General features: G+C 51.4%; 1 protein-coding gene across 2 annotated transcripts; it reads left to right on the forward strand.

Moving 5' to 3' along the window:
- Window positions 1–11176: 11176 nt before the first annotated feature.
- On the forward strand, window positions 11177–20867 carry MCRS1 (microspherule protein 1). 2 transcript variants are annotated; one of them, XM_084750162.1, is made up of 15 exons: window positions 11177–11292; window positions 12881–13000; window positions 13519–13657; window positions 13998–14136; window positions 14688–14846; window positions 15005–15114; window positions 16220–16328; window positions 16560–16698; window positions 18964–19039; window positions 19318–19346; window positions 19443–19535; window positions 19666–19748; window positions 19901–19988; window positions 20238–20365; window positions 20472–20867. In XM_084750162.1, exons 2-15 carry the CDS (start codon window positions 12991–12993, stop codon window positions 20556–20558), a joined length of 1389 nt encoding a protein of 462 aa, XP_084606288.1. In that variant the 5' UTR covers window positions 11177–11292; window positions 12881–12990; the 3' UTR covers window positions 20559–20867. The 2 variants fall into 2 exon arrangements, with proteins under 2 accessions (XP_084606288.1, XP_084606289.1); XM_084750163.1 differs by lacking the exon at window positions 11177–11292 and adding an exon at window positions 12107–12126.
- Window positions 20868–20894: the final 27 nt, after the last annotated feature.

Here is a 20894-nt window from a genome sequence, read left to right on the forward strand (position 1 = left end):
GTTGGCAACGACCAGGCCCCTGCAAGAGGCAGTTCCTCTTCCAGTGGACGAACATCACTTATTCTCTCACAAGTCTGTTTTCAGTAGAAAAACACCACACACACATAAGTCTGTTTTACATCCTGTCGCGCCTCGCTTGACCGGCAAGAAAGATGCGACCACCGGTTCTTCTCCCAAGCAGCTTTATTCAGGCCTTTCTTCTTCTCTTCGGTGAAAATCCCCCCAAGCCACTCCCCTCACACTCATTTATATCACTCAAACAGCCAATCACACCAAGACACGTCTCACGCTCTGATAGGCTCACGAGCAGCGGGCCTTTTTCAAATAAGGAGTTGTTTAAATCGAGGCGGCTCCGGCTGCATGCTGGGCGCCATGTGGAGGCGGGGGTCCACAAAGGGCTCTGTGGCTCTCCACAACATCCCACACTTGGGATCAAAATAAGAACATGTTTACATCCACTACATACTAAGTATAAATCTTTTTAAAAGTTAATACCAGAAGCCGGACATGATGGTGCACGCCTTTAATCCCAGCACTTGGGAGGCAGAGGCAGGTGGATTGCTGTGAGTTCGAGGCCAGCCTGGTCTACAAAGCAAGTCCAGAATAGCCCGGGCTAAACAGAGAAACCCTGTTTTGAAAAACAAACAAACAAACAAACAAGAAACAAACAAACAAAAAGATGCCTGGGCTGTACTTGAACAGCAAAGTACTTACCTAGTACATATAAAGCCCCGGGCTTGAGAGTCATCCATGTGTGCACACCATAGGAAAATAAGAAAACAGCCTTACTAGGAACTTTGGGAGGCAGATGGTTTCTGAGGCCCAGCTGTTCCCTTGCCTTGTTGGTACACAAGATCACGCAGCAGCCCTGGGAGCTATTAGCTTAGATTTCTGTTAGCTGCAAAAACAACTGGCTAGACTACTACAGTGGCTAGGGTCCCTCGAGGCACAGGACCTCTCTCCAGTTCTCCACAGGCGCTGGCCTTTCCTGTCATGCTGCATGAGGTTCTGGGCTGGTTTCCTCACTGTCTACAACAATAGTCCACAACAACAGTAGTTACTGGCTGGGAGAAGGCAAAGAGGAGTCACTAACTAATGTCCCTCAACATAAGGGGTAGGACTGGCCTGCTGGCTCAGATCTAGCCTTCCTCCAAGGTTTATTTATTACTTATAGTGCTCTGCCTGCATGTGCACCTGAACGCCAGAAGAGGGCACTAGATCTCATTATAGAAGGTTGTGAGGCACCGTGTGCTTGCTGGGAATTGAACTCAGGACCTTTGGAAGAGCAGACTGTTCCTGCCCCCATCCCGCCCTCCTCCCTTTGAATCAGGGTCTGACTCTGCATCCTGGCTGGCCTAGGACGCACTGTGTACACCAGGCTGGTCTTGAACTTCTGCTCTTTATCCTTCTGCCTCTCCCTCGGTCCTGGGATTCACGGTGCCCAGCCCTCAAATTCTTTTCTTTAATAATTTATTTAATTTTAATTTGTGCATTGGTGTGAGGGTGTTAGATCCCTTGGAACTGGAGTTACAGACAGTTGTGAGCTGTCATGTGGTTACTGGGAATTGAACTCAAGACCTTTGGAGGAGTAGACAGTGCTCTTAACCACTCAGCTATCTCTCCAGCCCCCTCAAATTCTTTTCTTAAAGCTAAACTACCCCAGTACAACCTGAGACCAGCCGGCACGACAACCAGGGCTTAGCTGAGGAACTCTTAAGGCTGCTTCCTCTCAAGCCGTCAGTAATAATTTGGGGTTGTCCAAAAGTTAAGAAGATTCAGGTGCCATCTCCCATCACCGCCTGGCTTCCTGGGAGAGATCTTTTATTGCAGAAACCACTAGGAGGCAGCAAAGTGCTTGTTCAAGGGCCTGGCAGGGGAGAGGTGACATTACAGGAAGCTTAGAAACTACAGTACCACAGAAGCTCAGGGGCTCATCTGGGAAGGTGCTGGGCTGTGTGTGGGAGGCAAGCAAGGGCAGCAGAGGCAGGAGGAAGACGAAGACGCAGAGGATTCCTGCCCATCCCCTGCCCATCTAGCTCCTACAGATGATTTGCAGAGGTGGTCTTCTCTCCTTTCAGCCTTGGGGCACTTCCTCTTTGCCTGGCTACCCAGCCCCATTGGGCCCTCAACCCTGCAGTGCAGAAATGTGGGCTTGTCGGTTGGTGGGTGTGTGTTTGTTTGTTGTTTGGAGACAGGGTCTCTCTGTGTAGCCTTGGCTGTCTGGAATTCACTATGTAGACCAGGCTGGCCTCGAACTCACAGAGATCTGCCTGCCTCTGTTTCCCTAGTGTTGGGATTAAAAGCATGCTACACCACTGCCCGGCTCAGAAATGTATTCTTACAAATGATTATTTTGGCAACTATTTTTAAGAATTCTGCCAGGAGGCCCTTCTGTGGACTTCCGCCAAACACATGCCACACCCTCCTTCATTCACTTACTCACTGAACAGATATCCGCTAACACCTCACACTAGGCATCCTGCCCAGAGGACTGTGTAGAAACCAAGTCAAGTTCTGAAGGAACGCCTGCCCTCCCCTCCCGGGAGCTGCTAGCTCTGCAGCTGCAGTCTCGCCTCCGCTGTGCTTCTGCTGGGAAAGCAGATCAAATTAAGTGACTTTGTACTTACTGGCTGATTGACTGAGACAGGGTCTCACTACATGGTCCTCCTTGGCCAGCGATACACCTGCCTCAGCCTCCTGAGTGCTGGGATTAAAGGGAGTGCCACCTCATCTGGCTAGTGGTTGGTTTCTTAGTCATTTTTTTGAACACCTACTGTGGTGTCATGTTTTGTACCAAGCACTGAGGACACCAATATGAATAAATCATTTCCAATGAGCTTACCACAAGCACAGAGAATGTTACAAAAATAAAACTAGCCAGGTATGGTGCTGCACACATTTTATCCCAGCACTTGGGAGGCAGAGGCAGGCGGATCTCTGTGATCCAAGGGACCCCAGTTCAATTCCCAGAACCCACATGGCAGCTCACAACTGTCTGTAGCTCCAAGATCTGACACTCTCACACAGACATACATGCAGGCAAAACACCAATGCACATAAAAAAATAAATTATTAAATGTAATTTCAATACCCTTGTGAGGGACTAGAGTATTTTTAAAATATGTCCAAGGGATATTTATCTTTCCTTTTCTGTCAACAGCCCATTTAAGGATTTTTGCTGTATTTCATATTGATTTGAAAAGATTTTGTATACATAAAGCAAATTAGTTCCTTTGTCTGTGATATGAACTGCAAATATCCCCCCTGGTTTTCCATTTGTCTTTGTCTATGGTGTGCTTTCCCTCTGCAGAAATTATAGATTTTTCTGTTGACAGAATTTGTCTTTCCTAAGCATTGAGAAATACTTTCTCTACTCAGACATTGTAAGTTTGTAATTTTACTCTTTTGCATTTATTTAAACACAATTGATTCACATGGATGTGTGATTTAGTGGAAGAATTGAAGCAGAGCGGCCTCACTGGATTTTCCAGGTGGCTACACAGTTGTCTCAGCAGGACGTACTAAACAGTCCATCCTCTTCCTCCTGACAGACAGTGCTGTCTTTATAACGTACTAGGTGTCTTTAATGTCTTCGGTCTATTTCTGGACCATTTTCTTGCCGTGATGGGACTGCTTATGTATGCACTGCACTCTCCGGAGTTCACAGGGCTGTTTGGTAGCACTTCCTCCCTCTCATTAACCTTCCTTTTCAAAATGCCCATGGCTAGTTTGTTGTTGCTGCTGCTGTATAAATCAGTATAAATTTACACATGAACTTTATACTCAATCTATGTAGTCTATTGGTGTTTTTATTAGACCATATTAAATTTATAGATTAATTTACGGAGAGCTGACATGTTTACGATACTGAGTCTTTCTACGTCAAGATATACTATGCCTTTCTATCCACCCATGCTTCCTTTTGTGTCTTTTGCTAGCATTTTAAATTAAGTACCTGGATCGCATGTATTTATGATTAGATTGCTACTATTTTATTTAGTTTGTTGTTTCAATTGAATACCACATATTTTATTTCCTTATGCTTTCTATTGAGTTCATGATGAAGTGTACATTAGCTTATGTCTATTTTGCTTAAAGTATCAGGCCTGATGATCTGAGGTGGATTCCATATGTGCGTGAACACACACACACACACACACACACACACACACACACACACACAGAAGGAAAGAAAGGAATATGAATGTGTGTTACTTGTTATCGGTTTTCCAGTTGATGTTCTTGGACGTCCCAATAAGCTACTGCCTTAGCTTGCTTCCTAGTGCTATGATAAAGAGTGTGATCAAAAGCACACTAGGATGGATTATTTATTTGGATAACAGGTCTGTCTTCAGGGCAAGTCTGGGCAGGAGCTCAAAGCAGGACCCTGGAGGCAGGAATGGAAGCAGGGGCCATGGAGGGCGCTGCTCACTGGCTTGTTCTTCATGGCTTGCTCAGCCTGTTTTCTTATACAACCCAGGACCATCTGCCCACAGTGGGCTGGGCCCCCACATCAGTCACCAATCAAGAAATGCCCCATGGGGCTGGAGAGATGGCTCAGAGGTTAAGAGTGCTGCCTGCTCTTCCAAAGGTCCTGAGTTCAATTCTCAGCAACCACATGGTGGCGCACAACCATCTATAATGAGATCTGGTGCCCCCTTCTGGCCTGCAGGTGTTACATGGAGGTAGAACACTGTATACTAAATAAATAAATATTAAGAAAGAAAGAAATGCCCCAGACTTGCCTACAGGAAATCTGATGGAGGCATTTCTCAGTGAGTTTCATCTTCCCAAAGTACTCCAGCTTATTATAAATCCTGAGCTGGGCAAGGTGGTGGACACCTGTAATCCCAGGCAGAGGCAGAGGCAGGTGGATCGCTGTGACTTGTAGACCAGAGGCCAGCCTGGTCTACAAAGCGAGTCCAAAACAGCAAGGCTACATAGAGAAACCCTGTCTCAAAAACAGAACAAAACACACAAACCAAAAAAATCCCAATTGTCCATATTACCAATAAAGACTGAGGAGCCAGATGTTGGGGTGAAGGATTGATAGCTCAGAGAGGCAGAGACAGCACCCACTGACCTTCCTGCTCAGCTCATGTCTCAGCTCTATTTCCTGTGCACCTCTATGCATCCTCCAGACTTTCCCCAAGTTTACTTCCTGCCAGTGTGGCGGCTTGCTCCGTCGCTTGACCTAGGGTTAACTTTATTTAATCCTGTTTACAGAAAGCTCTTGGATTAACCGTGTGTGCTACAGCTGAGCCACACCACAAGCACTTGTGTACAGTAAACAGAAAGCTCTAGGATCACAGACTGAGCCACACCACAATCAGAAACAGGCTTTTACAGTTCACAATCCTGGTTTCACAATGGCATCAAATATCCCACAATGCTAGCTTGTGTCAAGTGGTCAAATTCCAAAATGGAAAGTTACCATCCTAAATATTTTACTTCTTTGTTTTTTTTATATCTCATTCTCGTCTATAATTATATAGGCAAGTACTTTGAAAGCCATGTTAATGAAAACAGGTAGAGGAGCAAACTGTGTCATACATCTCACATCAATGGGAGTAATCTAATTTTTAAAATTAAGTATAATTATGAACTTTGGACTTAGATGTGCAAATTTAGTCATGTTAAAAAAAATTTAACTAGGCTGTAGAGATGGCTCAGAGGTTAAGAGCACTGGCTGCTCTTCCAGAGGTTCTGAGTTCAATTCCCAGCACCCACATGGTGGCTCACAACCATCTATAATGTGATCTAACGCCACCTTCTGGCCTGCAGGTGTACATGTAGGCAGAACACTGTATACATAATAAATAAAAAGATATTTTTTAAAAATTTAACTAGCTAGGTGGTGGTGGCACATGCCTTTAATCCCAGCACACACATACATACAATATAATTTTAAAAATGCAGTGAGATGGGCCCACAGGTAAGGGTGCATCCTCAGGTAAGGGTGCATGTTACCAACCCTGACAACCTCCGTTCAAACCCTGGGGATCACATGGTGGAAGGAGAGAGCTAACCTCCATGCTATGGCATGATGGATGGGCATGTGTGTGTGGGCACATGTATGTGCCTGCACATAGAAAGGGACAGACATAATCTTAAAAAAAATAAATAAAACCATGATGTAATGAAAGTTTTGTTTCTTTGTAAGATCAGTTGTGTTATGTAAATATGTTTTTGTTTTAATCTCAAGTGTGGGATTTCAGTTTAAGCTTTACTAAAGTGTTCCCTATGGGGCGTGGCTTCTGCCAGCTGGTAAGGCCTTCCTAGTGCAGGACGGAGAGGGGCGTGGTCTACAGCTCTGAGGATGTAACAAGGCCCAAGGGAGAGCATGGGGTGATAGTGTTGGTGGGTGGCGTGTGGCAATTTGGAGCAGACAGACAGAGAGAATCACTTTGGGCCACAGCGTCTGGAGGAGACCGCTGGCTGTATCTGCTGTTGACGGAGACTGGTATTGCCCTAAAGACCCCCCCTACCCTCAACAGCCGGGAGAAATATAGGGGCTCTCCCCACTGACTTTCTCTCTATGCAGCATTGGGAAATTAGAAGGAAAATTGAGGCCTAAACACCCCAAACAGAATAGAGTTTTTAAAAAAAATCACTATACCATGGCTGGAGAGATGGCTCAGAGGTTAAGAGCACTGGCTGCTTTTCCAAAGATCTTGAGTTCAATTCCCAGCAACCACATGGTGGCTCACAACCATCTATAATGAGATCTGGTGCCCTCTTCTGGCCTGCAGAGGAACATGCAGGCAAAATGCTGTATGTATAATAAAGAAAAAAAAAACTTATAAAAAAAAGACAGTTGAGTGGAGAGTAGGGACTGACTTTCACACGAACTCTGGTGCCCCATATTTGACCACATCCCCTGGATGGGGAGGCCTGGCGGCACTCAGAGGAAGGTAGCAGGCTACCAAGAAGAGACTTGATACCCTATGAGCATATATGGTGGGGGTGGGAGAGGAGGTCCCCCTCAGTCACAGTCATAGGAGAGGGGAGTAAGGGGAAAATGGGAGGGAAGGAGGAATGGGAGGATACAAGGGATGGGATAACAATTGAGATATAATATGAATAAATTAATAAAATATATTTTAAAAAGATTTACTTATGTATTACTATGTACACAGTATTCTGTCTGCATGCACACCTGCAGGCAGAAGAGGGCATCAGATCTCATTATAGATGGTTATGAGCAACCATGTGGTTACTAGGAATTAAACTCAGGACCTTTGAAGGAGCAGTCAGTGCTCTTTTTTTTTTTTTTTCTTTTGGTTTTTTGAGACAAGGTCTCTCTGTGTTAGCCTTGGCTGTCCTGGACTCACTTTGTAGACCAGGCTGGCCTTGAACTCACAGTGATCCACCTGCCTCTGCCTCCTGAGTGCTGGGATTACAGGCGTGCACCACCATGCCCAGCTTTTAGGAGCAGTCAGTGCTCTTAACCTCTGAGCCATCTCTCCAGCCCCCCCCCCCAAATCTTTTAAAGTAAATAAATAAATAAAACCAAATGCCAGGTATGCTGCCGCACATCTTTAGCCCTGGCACTTGGGAGGCAGAGGCAGGCGGATCTCTTTCGTGTTCTAGGCCAGCCTTGTCTACACAGCAAGCTCCAAGACAGGCAAGACTACACGGAGAGACCCTGTGTTTAAAAAAAAATCAGATAAACCAAAAGTTAATAAATAAAAATAAAACCAAGCAATTTGACTCCAGACTCTGTGGTCTCTACCACTGTGCTCTCATCTCCCAGGAGGAGCCCAGAGTCCTGAGCTAAGAACTAAAAGGAGGCATGAACGTTGCCCCCACTGTAAGTGACATCCACACCAGGGAAAGAGCATGCTGGACTCGGAGACGCCGTTCTCCACCACGGTGGTTAACTGAGCTGGGTGGCTGGCCTCACTGCTACAGGCTGCGCTTTTGTTCTGTTGTTTGTTTGGGTGCCGTGCACTGGCCCTGGCCCTCTCTCACTGTACCTGTCTCTACTCCCCTCCCTAGGCGTTCTCACCCAACACTTCACGATAATGCCTTGCTGCGTGTTTGTCTGCCTCTTTTTTTTGCTTGTTTGTTTAGTTTTTCTTTTTTTTTTTTTTTTTTTTTTTTTTTTTTTTTTTGGTTTTTTGAGACAGGGTTTCTCTGTGTAGCCTTGGCTGTCCTGGACTCGCTTTGTAGACCAGGCTGGCCTTGAACTCACAGCGATCCGCCTGCCTCTGTTGTTTAGTTTTTCAAGACAGGGTTTCTCTGTGCAGCCTTGGCTGGTCTGGGCTCTCTTTGTATACTAGGCTGGCTTCAAACTCAGAGAGATCCACCCGCCTCTCCCTCCCAAGTGCTGGGATTAAAGGCGTGAGCCACCATGCCCAGCCTGTGCTTCTTCTTTTTTTTAAAGATTTATTTATTATTTATACAATATTCTGCTCGCATGTGCACCTGCCCGCCACAAGAGGGCACCAGATCTCATTACATATGGTCATGAGCCACCATGTGGTCGATGGGAATTGAACTCTGGACCTCTCGAAGAGCAGACGGTGCTCTTAACCTCTGAGCCATCTCTCCAGGCCACATCTGCCTCTTAAACTTAACCCTAACCCTAACCCAGTACCTCCACCAAGACACCTCATAGGTGCCTGGAACTGAACCCGTTTAACTCAGGGCTCTGTTTCTGCTCCTGCACAGCCCTGGCCTCCCATAGACGCTTCCTTTGTAGTAACTAAAGACGACCACTCAACAGATACTAAGCCTGCACTTTAGTCCTGGGGGGAAAAGACCCAAATTATTCTTCTTACAGGTGAACAGCTAGGCAGGGGGCAGGAGCAAGGGGGTGGGGGTGGGGATGGGGCTCACACTTCTTTAGAGGGGCAAGTGAAAGCATAGGTGATCAGTTAGTGTTGACAGACGGGCTGAAGCAAGGCTTTCCTCAGTCCCTGATGTATGGAGGAACAACACAGCTCCTTGTCAAAAGCCAGGAACACGCTTGGCAGAGCCACTAGTAGCCTGGGGAGCGTTCCCCTGAGGTCCTGATGTAGGGAGAGGGTACAGTAGTTCCTTGTATAAAACCAAGAATATGCTCGGCAAGGCCAGGAATGGCCTAGGGCCAGGGCCTTGCGGGGAGCTTCGGCTTTGGGTCCCGAGAACCCGACCCTTCCCCTAAGGAACAAAGCTCAGTCCCAAGGGTGCTGTGCTCAGTCTGTGTCTGAGAGATCCTGTGCTCCCTTCACGCACTGAGGCTTGATTAAATTCCTGCTGACCTTGTCAGAATATATGACAGTTTTCTGCTGATTTTTGTTTCATTCCCCCCCTGAAAAATGTAAATATGCTGTACTTCATACACTTGCTCGACCTAAGACATAGCTTAGGCAAGGCCTCCCCAGCCCAGCTTTCCTGTCCTCCTCATTAGGACCCTGCCCCTGAAGAATGACCTACTGGTACAGGCCAAAGTTTATCCGGGGACCCCATCTGGTTTTGGGTACGCACACGCCCCTCCTGCAGTAACTCCACTGGCAGCATCCTTGAATGTCTTATGCACACAAACCCCTCGCCAGACGAAGTACGTGGACCTCAGAGCTCGTTCATCCGTCTCTGTGCACCAGGCTTGGAGTGCTCTCTTCCATGAACAACAGTTGAAGTTTTCCCACCCTTAGTAACAGCCAAACCAAGATAGTTTCTGTTCAATTGTATTCCCAACATGTCAGGGTATGAAGAACAGAAGGCAGATCCAGTCTGAACCGGTTTTAGGTACAGGTACAACAGAGGCAAGATTGCGTCTGCCAGTAATGTGAGGGGAGTCCCCTATTTGCCATCCTATGCTCGTGCATGATTAACTGTGCATATGATTAAGATCGGATGCATCTATGGGACGGGGCACACGTAGCAGGAAAATTTAATATATGACTTCATCAATTAAACAGAAACATCCAAACTACAGTTTTTCAAGACAGGGTTTCTCTGTATAACTTTTGCTGTACTGGACTCGCTTTGTATGGCTTTGCATCGCCCGGCAGAAAGGGTTTATTTCATCTTAAATTTTCAAGTCAACACTCCATCACCGAGGAAAGTCGGGGCAGGAACCTCAAGGCAAACACCGGGGCACATTCTACGGAGGACGGCTCTTTACTGACAAATTCTCCAAACTCTCAGAAGCTTGCCCACTTTGCCTTCATTTACAAATCAGGGGGGAGTCCGCGAGCAGTAGGCCAGCCCTCCTATATTCATCCAATCAAGAAAAGACCCCCACAGACTTGCCGACTGGCCAGTCGGCTGGAGGCATTTTCTCAAAGGTTTCCTCTTCGCAGTGTCAAATCGACGAAAACCTAACCAGCACGCCCACTACCAGAAAACCTAGATGTTCGGGGGGGGGGGGGGGAAGATAAGGCAAGAACATACTCTTAAATAAGTTAGTGGCAGTAAATCAGGTGGAGACTTGAAGCTGAGCGTTAACCAAAGTGTGCACCTGACACCAATTACGTCAGGCATGCAAGGTAAATGCTCTTCTAAGAGAGCTGTGCCCGCCAGAGCCCGCTACACTCGTGTGCCCCTCGAAGGAGGCGTGGGACAAACGGAACCATCAGAGTCCGACTTTCCCAGCTTCCCCAAGCAGCTCTCACAGCCCCAAACTCCCTGACGTGTCCGGTTCTCCGGGACCTAGTTCCTTCTTCCAAAAGAGTTCCCTCAGGGAACACTGTCCTCAGAAAAGGATCCGGCTGGTCTCCTGGCTACCCACGAGTGGCCCCAGAAGCCTAGATGGAGTCCATCTGCTGTAAGTGGCCCGGGCCGCCCTCCTTCGTCTCTGATCGTACTGTGCAGCCACCACATCTCCCCAGCTAGAGCAAGCCCTTCAAGATTTCCTCACCGTCTTGTGCTTAGCAAAGGGCCTGACAGAATAGTTTATCTAAAAACCACAGGCAGATAGTACACAATTTGGTCCTGGGGAGGACCCTCCAAGCTTAGTGCTGATTGGCGAAGCTCAAATTCGAACGGCGGTCCCGCGCCTCTCTCACCACAAAGCCCTCCCCTCCCCGCTCCTCTTTCGAGACGGGAAATCGCTCCGGCCTAAACGCCACCCTATGTGGTTCTTCCAAGCCGGAAAGTTAAACTTCCGGCTTCCCGCAAAATGGTTTCGACTCGGACGCACAGCCACGCCCCTTTGACTCACGTTTCCAGAACGAACCGGAAATGATCGTCCAACCCCTTGTTCGTAACCCGGAAGTAGATGTATCTCACGGAAGCCGGCTTTGGCCCTGCGGCTCCTGCTGTCGCCGCGGAGAAATTGTTGGAGCTGGCAGCCTAGGAATGGTGAGACCTCGCGGTTCGTCTCTTAGTGTTCTGAGTAGACCTGGGAGTGAAATGGGGTTTCCCAATGCGCCGCGGGGCACAACCCCTCTACAAGATTTGGGGCTCCGCCCCGGTATCGCCCCGAAAAATCTGCGCATGCGTGAGTCGGACCGTGCTGGAAGCTGGCCTGCGGTGCTACGCATGCGCAAAGGTGGCATGCTCGAGGTGGGGCGAGGCTTGGCTGGTGGTTGGTCCTGGTTCGCTACCACCGTCCTGTGGGGCTCAAAGCCAGGTTTCGAGAGCATCGTGGTGTGTCGGTGCAGTGCTGCGAGCTGCAGAGCTGACAAGATCCCCACTCCTCCCCAGAGTCCCTGAAACAGACCCGGGCTGACCCCTGTCCTTGGGCGTGCTCTCGCCGGAGGGGCGGAGGGACGGGGAGGACAGCAAAGACTTCGCCTCCGTTGCTTGTGGGCCTGGGCACCTTCGCCCTCTTCTGTGGCGCCCACGTTTCCCAGCCGTCACCTACGGAGCAGGGCTGGAACTTTGCTCTAAAGCGACCCCGGAGTCAGAAGGGGCGGGGCCTGCTCGCCACCCTCCCGGAAGTCCAGTACCTGAGTTTTCCGTGGGTTAGAAGCAGGTGTCCCAAAGCCCAAGCTACTTTCCCGCCCCCCCGCCCGCCCGCCCACCACGAGACAGGGTTTCTCTGTGTAGCCCTGGCTGTCCTGGACTCACTTTGTAGGCCAGGCTGGCCCCGAACTCACAGAGTGATCTACCTGCCTCTGCCTCCCCGAGTGCTGGGGTTAAAGGCGTGCGCCACCACGCCAGGCTACCAAGCCACTTTCTAATCTTCAGAAGGTACCACCCACTTAAGTTAAAGTTGCAAATGGAACGGTGGGGGTGGGGGTAGCGAGACACTGGAATTCTACCTACAGTCCCCGGCTGCAGCCTGATTTGAAGGGGCATCTAAGGAAAACAAAGTGAGCCAAGAATCCCTTGACCCTTTCTAGTTAACAGTCAGGATGCTTAATTTGGCACCTACTGGTAAAATTAGAAGGTCTCTGAACCCAGTTTGTCTTTGTCCACAGCTTTTATCATACTCTCGAAGGCCCCAGTGACTTCCACATAGCTACTTTTATATTTTTGTGTTTTTAAAATAATTTAATTTTATTCTATGTGCATTAGTGTGAAGGCATCAGACCCCTGGGAACTGTAGTTACAAACAGATTCAAGCTGCCGTGTGGGTGCTGGGAATCGAACCCGGGTCCTTTGAAAGAGCAGACAGCGCTCTTAACCACTGAGCCATCTCTCCAGCCCCTTGTTTTTATTTTTCTGAAGCACAGACTCACTGTGTAGCTCTGCTTGCTGTGTAGACCGGGTCGCCTCAGAGAGCCGCCGGCCTCTGCCTCTAGTACTGAGATTAAAGGGAGGAGCAGTCACTGGTCAGAAGCTGCTGGCTGTTAGGTGTAACTGAGAGCAGCGCTAACCTCTTCCCACTGTATATACCCTCCCTACCGTAGGAGACAGGGCACGCGGGCAAGTGTAAGGAACTGGTAAGTAGGCTTGGCCCGGGGGAACCTGAGCCTGAGGGAGCCTTGCTTCTCCTTTGCAGACTCTCTTCTCGGCACCTGAGCTCACTTGGTCTGAATCCTTGGATGAGCCTGTGGGACCGTCCCTCCCAGCCCTGTGGTTTGGAGCCAGTGGCCTTGGGACTGTGAGAGGATGGACAAAGGTACTTGAGCCCAGGCCAGCTCTCCAAAGGCTCAGGCTCCAGGAACCTGCTGATCTATCCCCGGGTCCTGTTGGAGTGTCTCTGTCCCCTCCGGGCATGGCCACCTCCCCCTGGGCCAGCACCACCCATGTACCTCTCGGCAGAGCCACAGTTGACTGGCTTGCTGCAGAGCTGCTGCTCTCTGGCACACTGCATTTTGATGGCAGAGGGAGCAGTTATGCCCAGAGCCCGGTGTGTCGGCTCACCAGTGTGGCCTGACCGCCGTGTGCTGCACGACATGACGGTGACATCAGGAGAACTGCCCAGTGTGGAAGGTCTGGGCCAGGTCTGAGCCCAGAGGGGATCTCCCACCTTAAAAACCTCAAGCCTCAAAAAAACCAAACAAAAACCAAACAAAAAAACCTCAAGCCCCAGGGAGGCAGGGAAAGGGTTAAGGCTGGCAAGGTGGTGGCTAAAAAACCGTGTCCCCCTGCAGAGGACACCTGGGAAGCCTGAGCTCACCATTTCTCTTTTTCTAGATTCTCAGGGGCTGCTAGATTCATCCCTGATGGCATCGGGCGCTGCCAGCCGCTCAGAGGATGAGGAGTCGCTGGCAGGACAGAAGCGAGCCTCCTCCCAAGCCCTGGGCACCGTCCCTAAGCGGAGAAGCTCCTCCAGGTACCCTGGGCTCCTGGGGACTGGACAGGAAGGCTGGGGGGGGGGGGGTAGGTGCCTTAACCTTTGCTGGGAGTGGCCGCCTGAGCCTGCCTGGGGTTGGAGCAGAGCCCTGAGCTCCTTTCCTTTCCATGCTGACCCCTCCCCACGACACCGAGGACAGGGGAGGGGGTTATAAGCCTCTGTGGTGGAGTCTCCTGTCGTCTCAGAGGGCCAGTGTTTGGGTATCCATGTCCCCTGAGCCAGGCACTGGTGGAAAGTGGAGACAGTTAGTTCCCACTGGGAGCCTGCTCTGTGGAGCTAGGTGGAGTACCAGTGGCCAACAGTGCAGCGTCTCCTGCAGGTTCATCAAAAGGAAGAAATTTGATGATGAGCTAGTAGAGAGCAGCCTGGCCAAGTCCTCTACCCGCGTGAAGGGGGCCAGTGGAGTGGAATCAGGCCGCTGTTCAGGGAGCGAACCTTCCTCTAGTGAGAAGAAGAAGGTAAGGAGGCGGGCACAACATGGGGCCAGAGGGTGCTGGGCTTTGTGTTTCCCCAGCCAGATGATGCCTGTCGGAGGAGCGAGCCACCCCAGCCCCCTCTAGGCCCCGCCCTCCTGTCTTTCCCTACTCCTTTTCTTGAGCGTTCCTCGCTCTGCCACTGCATCCTGTATCACAGTCAGTGTGGGAGGCAGGGAGCACGTATCTATTCTGGGAGCAGACAGCTTGTTCCCAGCATCGCAGGGTGTAAAAATAACCCCCAGGTGGCATTGCTCTGGCCCCAGACAGTGCACCAGCAAGAGTGGTTTCCTGGTGTGTTCCCCACCCACCCTCCACTCTGGGGTGAGGGTACCACAAGCAGAGAAAAGACCCCATCTGGTCAAGAATTATGTAGAAGTAATTTGCTGGGGGTGGGTATTGGAAAGCTGAGCTCTCAGCTTGGCTCCCTAGTGTTGTCTGGGCCTGCAGCTGTCACAGTGTGTGAGCGGGAGGCCTGAAGCCCCAGCTTTAAAGATGGTGGCTTTGAGTTCACTGTGGTCCTGTCCTGTCCCCAGGTATCCAAGGCTCCCAGTACTCCTGTGCCACCCAGCCCTGCCCCGACCCCTGGACTCACCAAGCGTGTGAAGAAAAGCAAACAGCCACTTCAGGTGACCAAGGATCTGGGCCGATGGAAGCCTGCAGATGACCTCCTCCTCATCAATGCTGTTCTGCAGGTAGTTCCTGAGCAAACACCCTCCCCCCAAGACTGGGGTTCTCTTCTCCCCGACTCTCCAAATCCCAGCCCCCATCCCAGCTTAGCGGGACCCTATGGTTCCAAGGGAAGGATTCTTCCCAGTGCTGAGGCTGGAGCAAAGCTGTCTGGATCTTGCAGACCAATGACCTGACATCTGTCCACCTGGGCGTGAAGTTCAGCTGCCGCTTCACCCTCCGGGAAGTTCAGGAGCGCTGGTACGCCCTGCTCTACGACCCTGTCATCTCCAAGTGAGTGGGCTGGCTCCGTGAGAGGGAGGTGCTGGGGGCCACCCCAATTTGGAACTAGGTATAGGAGGGCCAGAGTCTACCAGGGCTCAAAGAAGGGTCTCAGGAGGCAGGGCTGTGGGGCTTGCGTCCTCTGAGGGGCCGGCCAGGCATTACAGGGAAACCCCTTCCAGTCCCGGTAGAGGCCAGAGGCAGAGGAGGCAGCATAGGAGACAGATGGCAGGAGCCCCGGTTTCACCAGTGTCCGACCTCTGAGCTTGTCCACACTGGCCGCTCACAGCTGCTTTTAAGAAGAGGGGCCTGAGCCCCGGCTCTCAGAAGGCAGAGGCAGGTGGTGTCTGAGTTGGAGGCCAGTCAGCTCTACAGAGAGAGTTCCAGGATGGCTAGGGCTACACAGAGCAACCTGTCTGGAAACACAGAAACAAGCAAAGGGTAAAGAAGTGAAATAAGTGAGCCCCGAGACTCTTAGTTTTAGCAGTTTCGAATAAGCTCATGCACATAAGCGCTGTCCTCCTCCCCCCGTCACCTACTTCAGTGTCCTCAAAGCTTGGTTTGAATCTGAACACCATCGACTCCTCCACAGCCCTGCCACCCACTCAAGCTGTAGCCATAGCCCCGAGAGACCAGAAAACAGGCTGGCCTCAGCTTGGGGAAAAGGAGGCAGTGGACGGTGGCCAGTGAGTGGAGTTTTAACTGTAACTGTGGAAAGGCTGGAAAGAGTCACCGCTGGTCCCGGGGTGTCTTGGAACCAGGCCTCTTGTTTGTTTTGAGCTGGGTCTCACTGTGTGTAGCTGGCTGATTCAGAGCTTACTCTGCAGACCAGACTGGCCTTGAACTTTGAGCAGTCCTCCTGCTCCATCTCCTGCGGGCTGGAATTACAAGCACGTGCCAGCACACTTGGGTCTTTAGAGAATATGGCTTCCGTTTCCTGAGTTGCTTTTCATTTATTGGACCATAGTGCTGGCCTAAGCCTCAGGCTATTTCTACCAGGGACCTTTAGGCTTGGGATCTCTAAGTTCCAAAGGCTTATAGATTTGGGGGGAGTAGGAACCCCAGATTACTCGACTCCCTCCTTTCAGCTCTGCCTTTCCTTTCTCTCCACGTGCAGACTGGCTTGTCAGGCCATGAGGCAGCTGCACCCAGAAGCCATCGCGGCCATTCAGAGCAAGGCCCTATTCAGCAAGGCCGAGGAGCAGCTGCTGAGCAGAGTGGGGTCGGTAAGTGGAGGCGCGGCCGGGGTACAAGCTGGACCGAGCAGGGTGCTGCCTGCCCCGTCTTGGTGTGCACACGCACACGCACACGCAGAACACATCTACAGGGGCCTTTGCGGTGGAGAAGCCAGGCTGGCGCTCTGGTGACTGTTGCCACGTCAGTTCCTTGGGAGGCTCTGGAGGGGACGGGGTGAAGTGAGAAAGCCCTGGCATGAAGATGCTATTTCTCATCTCCAGACCAGCCAGCCCACCTTGGAAACCTTCCAGGACTTGCTGCACAGACACCCTGATGCCTTCTACCTGGCCCGAACTGCCAAGGCCCTACAGGCCCACTGGCAGCTCATGAAACAGTATTACTTACTTGAGGATCAGACAGGTAAGCCACTGGGAGCTGCAGCAGAAGCAGCCAGGTGTTGGGTGTGAGAGCATGTGTGTTGGAGGCACAGCTGCCTGCCAGTGTCCTGCAGCAGAGTCCTCAGCGGCCCCTGGTGTCCTGGTCACCTCAGCTTGCACAAGAACTGCTACAGCAAAACCTTCCTTGTAGCTAGCAGGGCCTTTGGCTGCACACTTGCTGGGCATCCTGAGCCAGAGTCCAAGAGCACTTATGCTTACTTGTTTTAGGGTTTTAGGTTGTTGTTTAGGATTTTAGGTTTTTTTGCTTCGTTTTGTTTCTGGACATATTTTACCATCCCCTAAAGAATGCATTAGTGTATTATTCATAGGTAGCATTACACTGGAGCAAACTGGGCGTGTCCTAAAGAATGCATTAGTACATTATTCATAGGTAGCATTGCACTGGGGCAAACTGGGTGTGTCCTTCTCGACTCACGCTTCTCCATGTTTTTCACCCCAGAGGTAATGGCTGCCGTTAAAGGAGGCATCAGGGGCCTGCAGAGATGGCTCAGAGGTTAACACTGGCTGCTCTTCCAGAGGTCCTGAGTTCAGTTCCTGGCAACCACATGGTGGCTCCCAACCATCTCTAGAGAGATCTGCTGCCGTCTTCTGGCCTGCAGGTGCACATGTGGGCAGAGTACTTACTGTACAAATCTTTAAAGAGGTCATCAGGCACCCTCCTCCCGTTGCCTGCCTCCTGGCCAGGGAGTCTGTGCTGTCTATGGTCTGCCCCTAGCATGCCCAGTGGGATTTCATATCTAGGCCCACAGTTCCTCTTCTCCAAGGGCTGGAATGCCCTCTACTACCCATCTCACCTCTGAGCTCCTTTTCTCTGGAAGACAAGCGCTAGGAGAGCCATCTGGTTGGGCTGCAGGAACCCTGCAGGTGACTGGTGACTAAGCTTGCAGCTCGTGTGGTTCAGCTCACTCTTCTGCCGGAACCCACTAGCACCACACACCACACCTCCTCACGCTCCTCTGAGCGTGAAGGCCTCCGCTGCACTAGCGGGCTCTGTAGCTCTCCTGCAGGGACGCACCGCTGCTGTTAGTGCGCCAGGGGCTTGCCTTGCCACTACGGAATTTCAGAACTTTTTTTTTTTTTTGAGTCTTGATTTTCTACATCCCAGCTGACTTCCTGTCTCCATCCCCCAAGAACTAGAACCGTAGCACCCTGTTTCCCTCGTCACCGTTCTGGAAGCTGCTGTGTTCACTGAAAGCCTTGCCCCAGGGCTTTACATATACTTCCTTTCCCTCTAAGAGTCTGTGTGAGAATTTGGTTTCTCATTTGTTACTTAGAGCTCAGCGTCCCAAGGATCAGGCTAGTCCGTTGGCTTAGCGAACAGGTTAATCACATTTAGTCACCGATGTCAGGCAGACCTGGTGCAAGGTTGCTTGGTGGCAGTGACCAACCTACTTCTCGTCCCCAGTCTCACTCACAGGCTAGTGTGCACTCCTGTGCACCTACCCCACCCAGCTGGTAGCTGCTGGCTGCCCTGCTGCAGAGCTGGCTGGTTTTTCGTTTTGTTTTGTTTTGTTTTTTTGAGACAGGGTTTCTCTGTGTAGCCTTGGCTGTCCTGGACTCACTTTGTAGACCAGGCTGGCCTCGAACTCACAGCAATCCGCCTGCCTCTGCCTCCCCAGTGCTGGGATTAAAGGCGTGTGCTACTACATCAGGCTGAACCTCAAGTTCTTTATTCTGGGTACCTCAGTCTGTTTCATTCTCACCAGAAACATTGAAAACTTTCACAAAACACTATTTTTCCAGCGCATACTTGATGGGTTCTAACGGTAATTACCCTGCTCCATTTCCTCCTTTGACAACAGTGAGGCTAATTTCATGGCCCATAAGTCGAAGTGGGAGCAGCTCTCTGGGCCTGTGCCTTCCAATGGCGCATGCCTCCCAGCGTGGCCAAAAGGCTGAGGGACAGTTTTGGTCCTGGCTGTGCCCCAACTAAGGTCAGAGCCTCTACTGTCAGTTTCCTCATGTGGACAAGGGAGCTGGACAGTCCTCCTTAGCTTAGTGTGAGACCAATGAGTCTGCAGTGCACCAGAAACCCATGTAGGTCACCTGGAGTGTCCTTGTCCTGAACCCCCTCTGTCCCAAGTTAAGTGGCAGGATGCATTGGGTCAAGTCCCAGTGCATCCCTTGGCTCTGTCCTTGCACCCTCGCTGCTCAGCTCACCTGGCTGCTGGGCAGCTGAGGCGGGAGTAGGACCTCGATGTTTATATTTTCTCTGTTGTTTATTCAGTGCAGCCACTGCCTAAGGGGGACCAAGTGCTAAACTTCTCTGATGCAGAGGACCTGATTGACGACAGTAAGCTCAAGTGAGTTCCTGGAGAGGGCTGACTCCAGTTTTCCGGGCACACCAGGCTGCCCAGCAGACACAGCTTCGGTTGCAGCTGCTGGGCCTAGCCACCCTGCTGCACCCTCTCCTATGGGGGCCGCTTAAGCTCACTGCCTTCCCCTCCTCCCCACGCCAGTCCCAGGGCTAGGCCAAGGCTTAAACAACTTTCTGAGGCCCTCGGCTGAGGAGACGGGGTGCCCTAGTGGGCCAGGTAGCTGGGGCCTGTTAGTGGTCTGACGCTTCCTTTCCACTACTCAGGGACATGCGAGATGAAGTCCTGGAACACGGTAAGTGTGTCCTGTGGGGACAGAGGGGACGGAGGGGACCAGCTCAAGGTGCTGGTGGCATCAGAGTGTCTCTTCTTGCCACTTCACCTACCTCAGAGCTGACAGTGGCTGACCGGCGCCAGAAGCGCGAGATCCGGCAGCTGGAACAGGAACTGCATAAGTGGCAGGTGCTGGTGGACAGCATCACAGGTGAGGTGCAGGGGACCAGAACGGCTCCTGGGTGTCCCTCGTCCATGGAGCCCCTCCCCTCGCCTGTCTGGGTGTGCGGTTTCCCTGCCCCGCCCTGAGGCAGGGCTCTGCTAACCCTGCTCTTTCTCAGGCATGAGCTCTCCGGACTTCGACAACCAGACCCTGGCAGTGCTGCGGGGCCGCATGGTGCGCTACCTGATGCGCTCTCGTGAGGTAGGGCAGCTTGTCACTGTCCCCATCCTGCCTCGGCACCCCCTCCTCCGACATCCCTTTCTCTGCCCAGTCCTTGACTTCCTGTCTTTCCCTGGTGTGTGGGGCTCCTTTTTCTCATTCTCCACCCCAGCCCTCACCTCCCATTTTCCCAGATCACCCTCGGCAGAGCAACCAAGGACAACCAGATCGACGTGGACTTGTCTCTAGAAGGTCCGGCCTGGAAGATCTCCCGAAAGCAAGGTATGCCCACCCTGCCACTCCATGGAACTGAGGTGGGGACATCCTCCAGCCTCTCACTGGCTTTTCCAGCCCCAGGCCACGGTGCCCAGGGAACCCTCATGGACTGCTGAGGCAGGCAAGGAGCTGGTGCTCTGGAATCTCTACCTTGGAGCCACAAATGCCTTCATATCCAGGAGGCGGGGGTGGCGGCGCTTGGCTCGCTCCTGGGTGTCTCCATCTTGTCAGTCCTTTTCCTTTCTGCCTCTACAGGTGTCATCAAGCTCAAAAACAATGGTGACTTCTTCATTGCCAACGAGGGCCGGCGGCCCATCTATATTGACGGCCGGCCTGTGCTGTGTGGCTCCAAGTGGCGGCTGAGCAACAACTCTGTGGTGGAGGTGAGGTGGGGGGTGGAGGCGGCCATAGTGTCTCACCTGGCCATGACAAACTGGTCCTTGGATTGGTTCTGTCCCACCTCTGTACTCAGCTTTCTCTCCTGCCCAGATCGCCAGCCTGCGATTCGTCTTCCTTATCAACCAGGACCTCATTGCCCTCATCCGGGCTGAGGCTGCCAAGGTCACACCACAGTGAAGAGGGTAGCAGAGACCAGGGCATTCTCTGGCCTCAGTTTCCCCTGCCATTCCAGCTCCCTTGAGCTGGGAACTCAGGCTCCTGGAAAACCCTTCTACCCTGAGTGGTAGTGGAGGCCCAACTGCTGGCCCATCGATTGAGCCTCTGAGCAAGGTGGGGTCACCATGGGGAAGCCAGGAGAGGCTGGAACCCCTGTGCCTCCCCAGAGCCAGAGCCCCCACCTGCCACATCACTCCTGTGTCTCCAGTGAATCAGCTTTAGACTCCTTTTTTTTTTTCTTTTTGTAAATAAAAAGTACTGAGTTCCAAAGTAGTTTCTTTTATTATTTTTTTTTTT

Source organism: Acomys minous, assembly GCF_964271855.1.
Source record: "Acomys minous genome assembly, chromosome: 12".
Classification (NCBI taxonomy): domain Eukaryota; kingdom Metazoa; phylum Chordata; class Mammalia; order Rodentia; family Muridae; genus Acomys; species Acomys minous.

Coding starts and splice junctions, on each gene's coding strand:
- MCRS1 (XM_084750162.1), top strand. Junction 13,658..13,997: donor AAGCGGAGAAGCTCCTCCAG/GTACCCTGGGCT, acceptor CGTCTCCTGCAG/GTTCATCAAAAGGAAGAAAT. Junction 19,040..19,317: donor ATTGACGACAGTAAGCTCAA/GTGAGTTCCTGG, acceptor TCCACTACTCAG/GGACATGCGAGATGAAGTCC.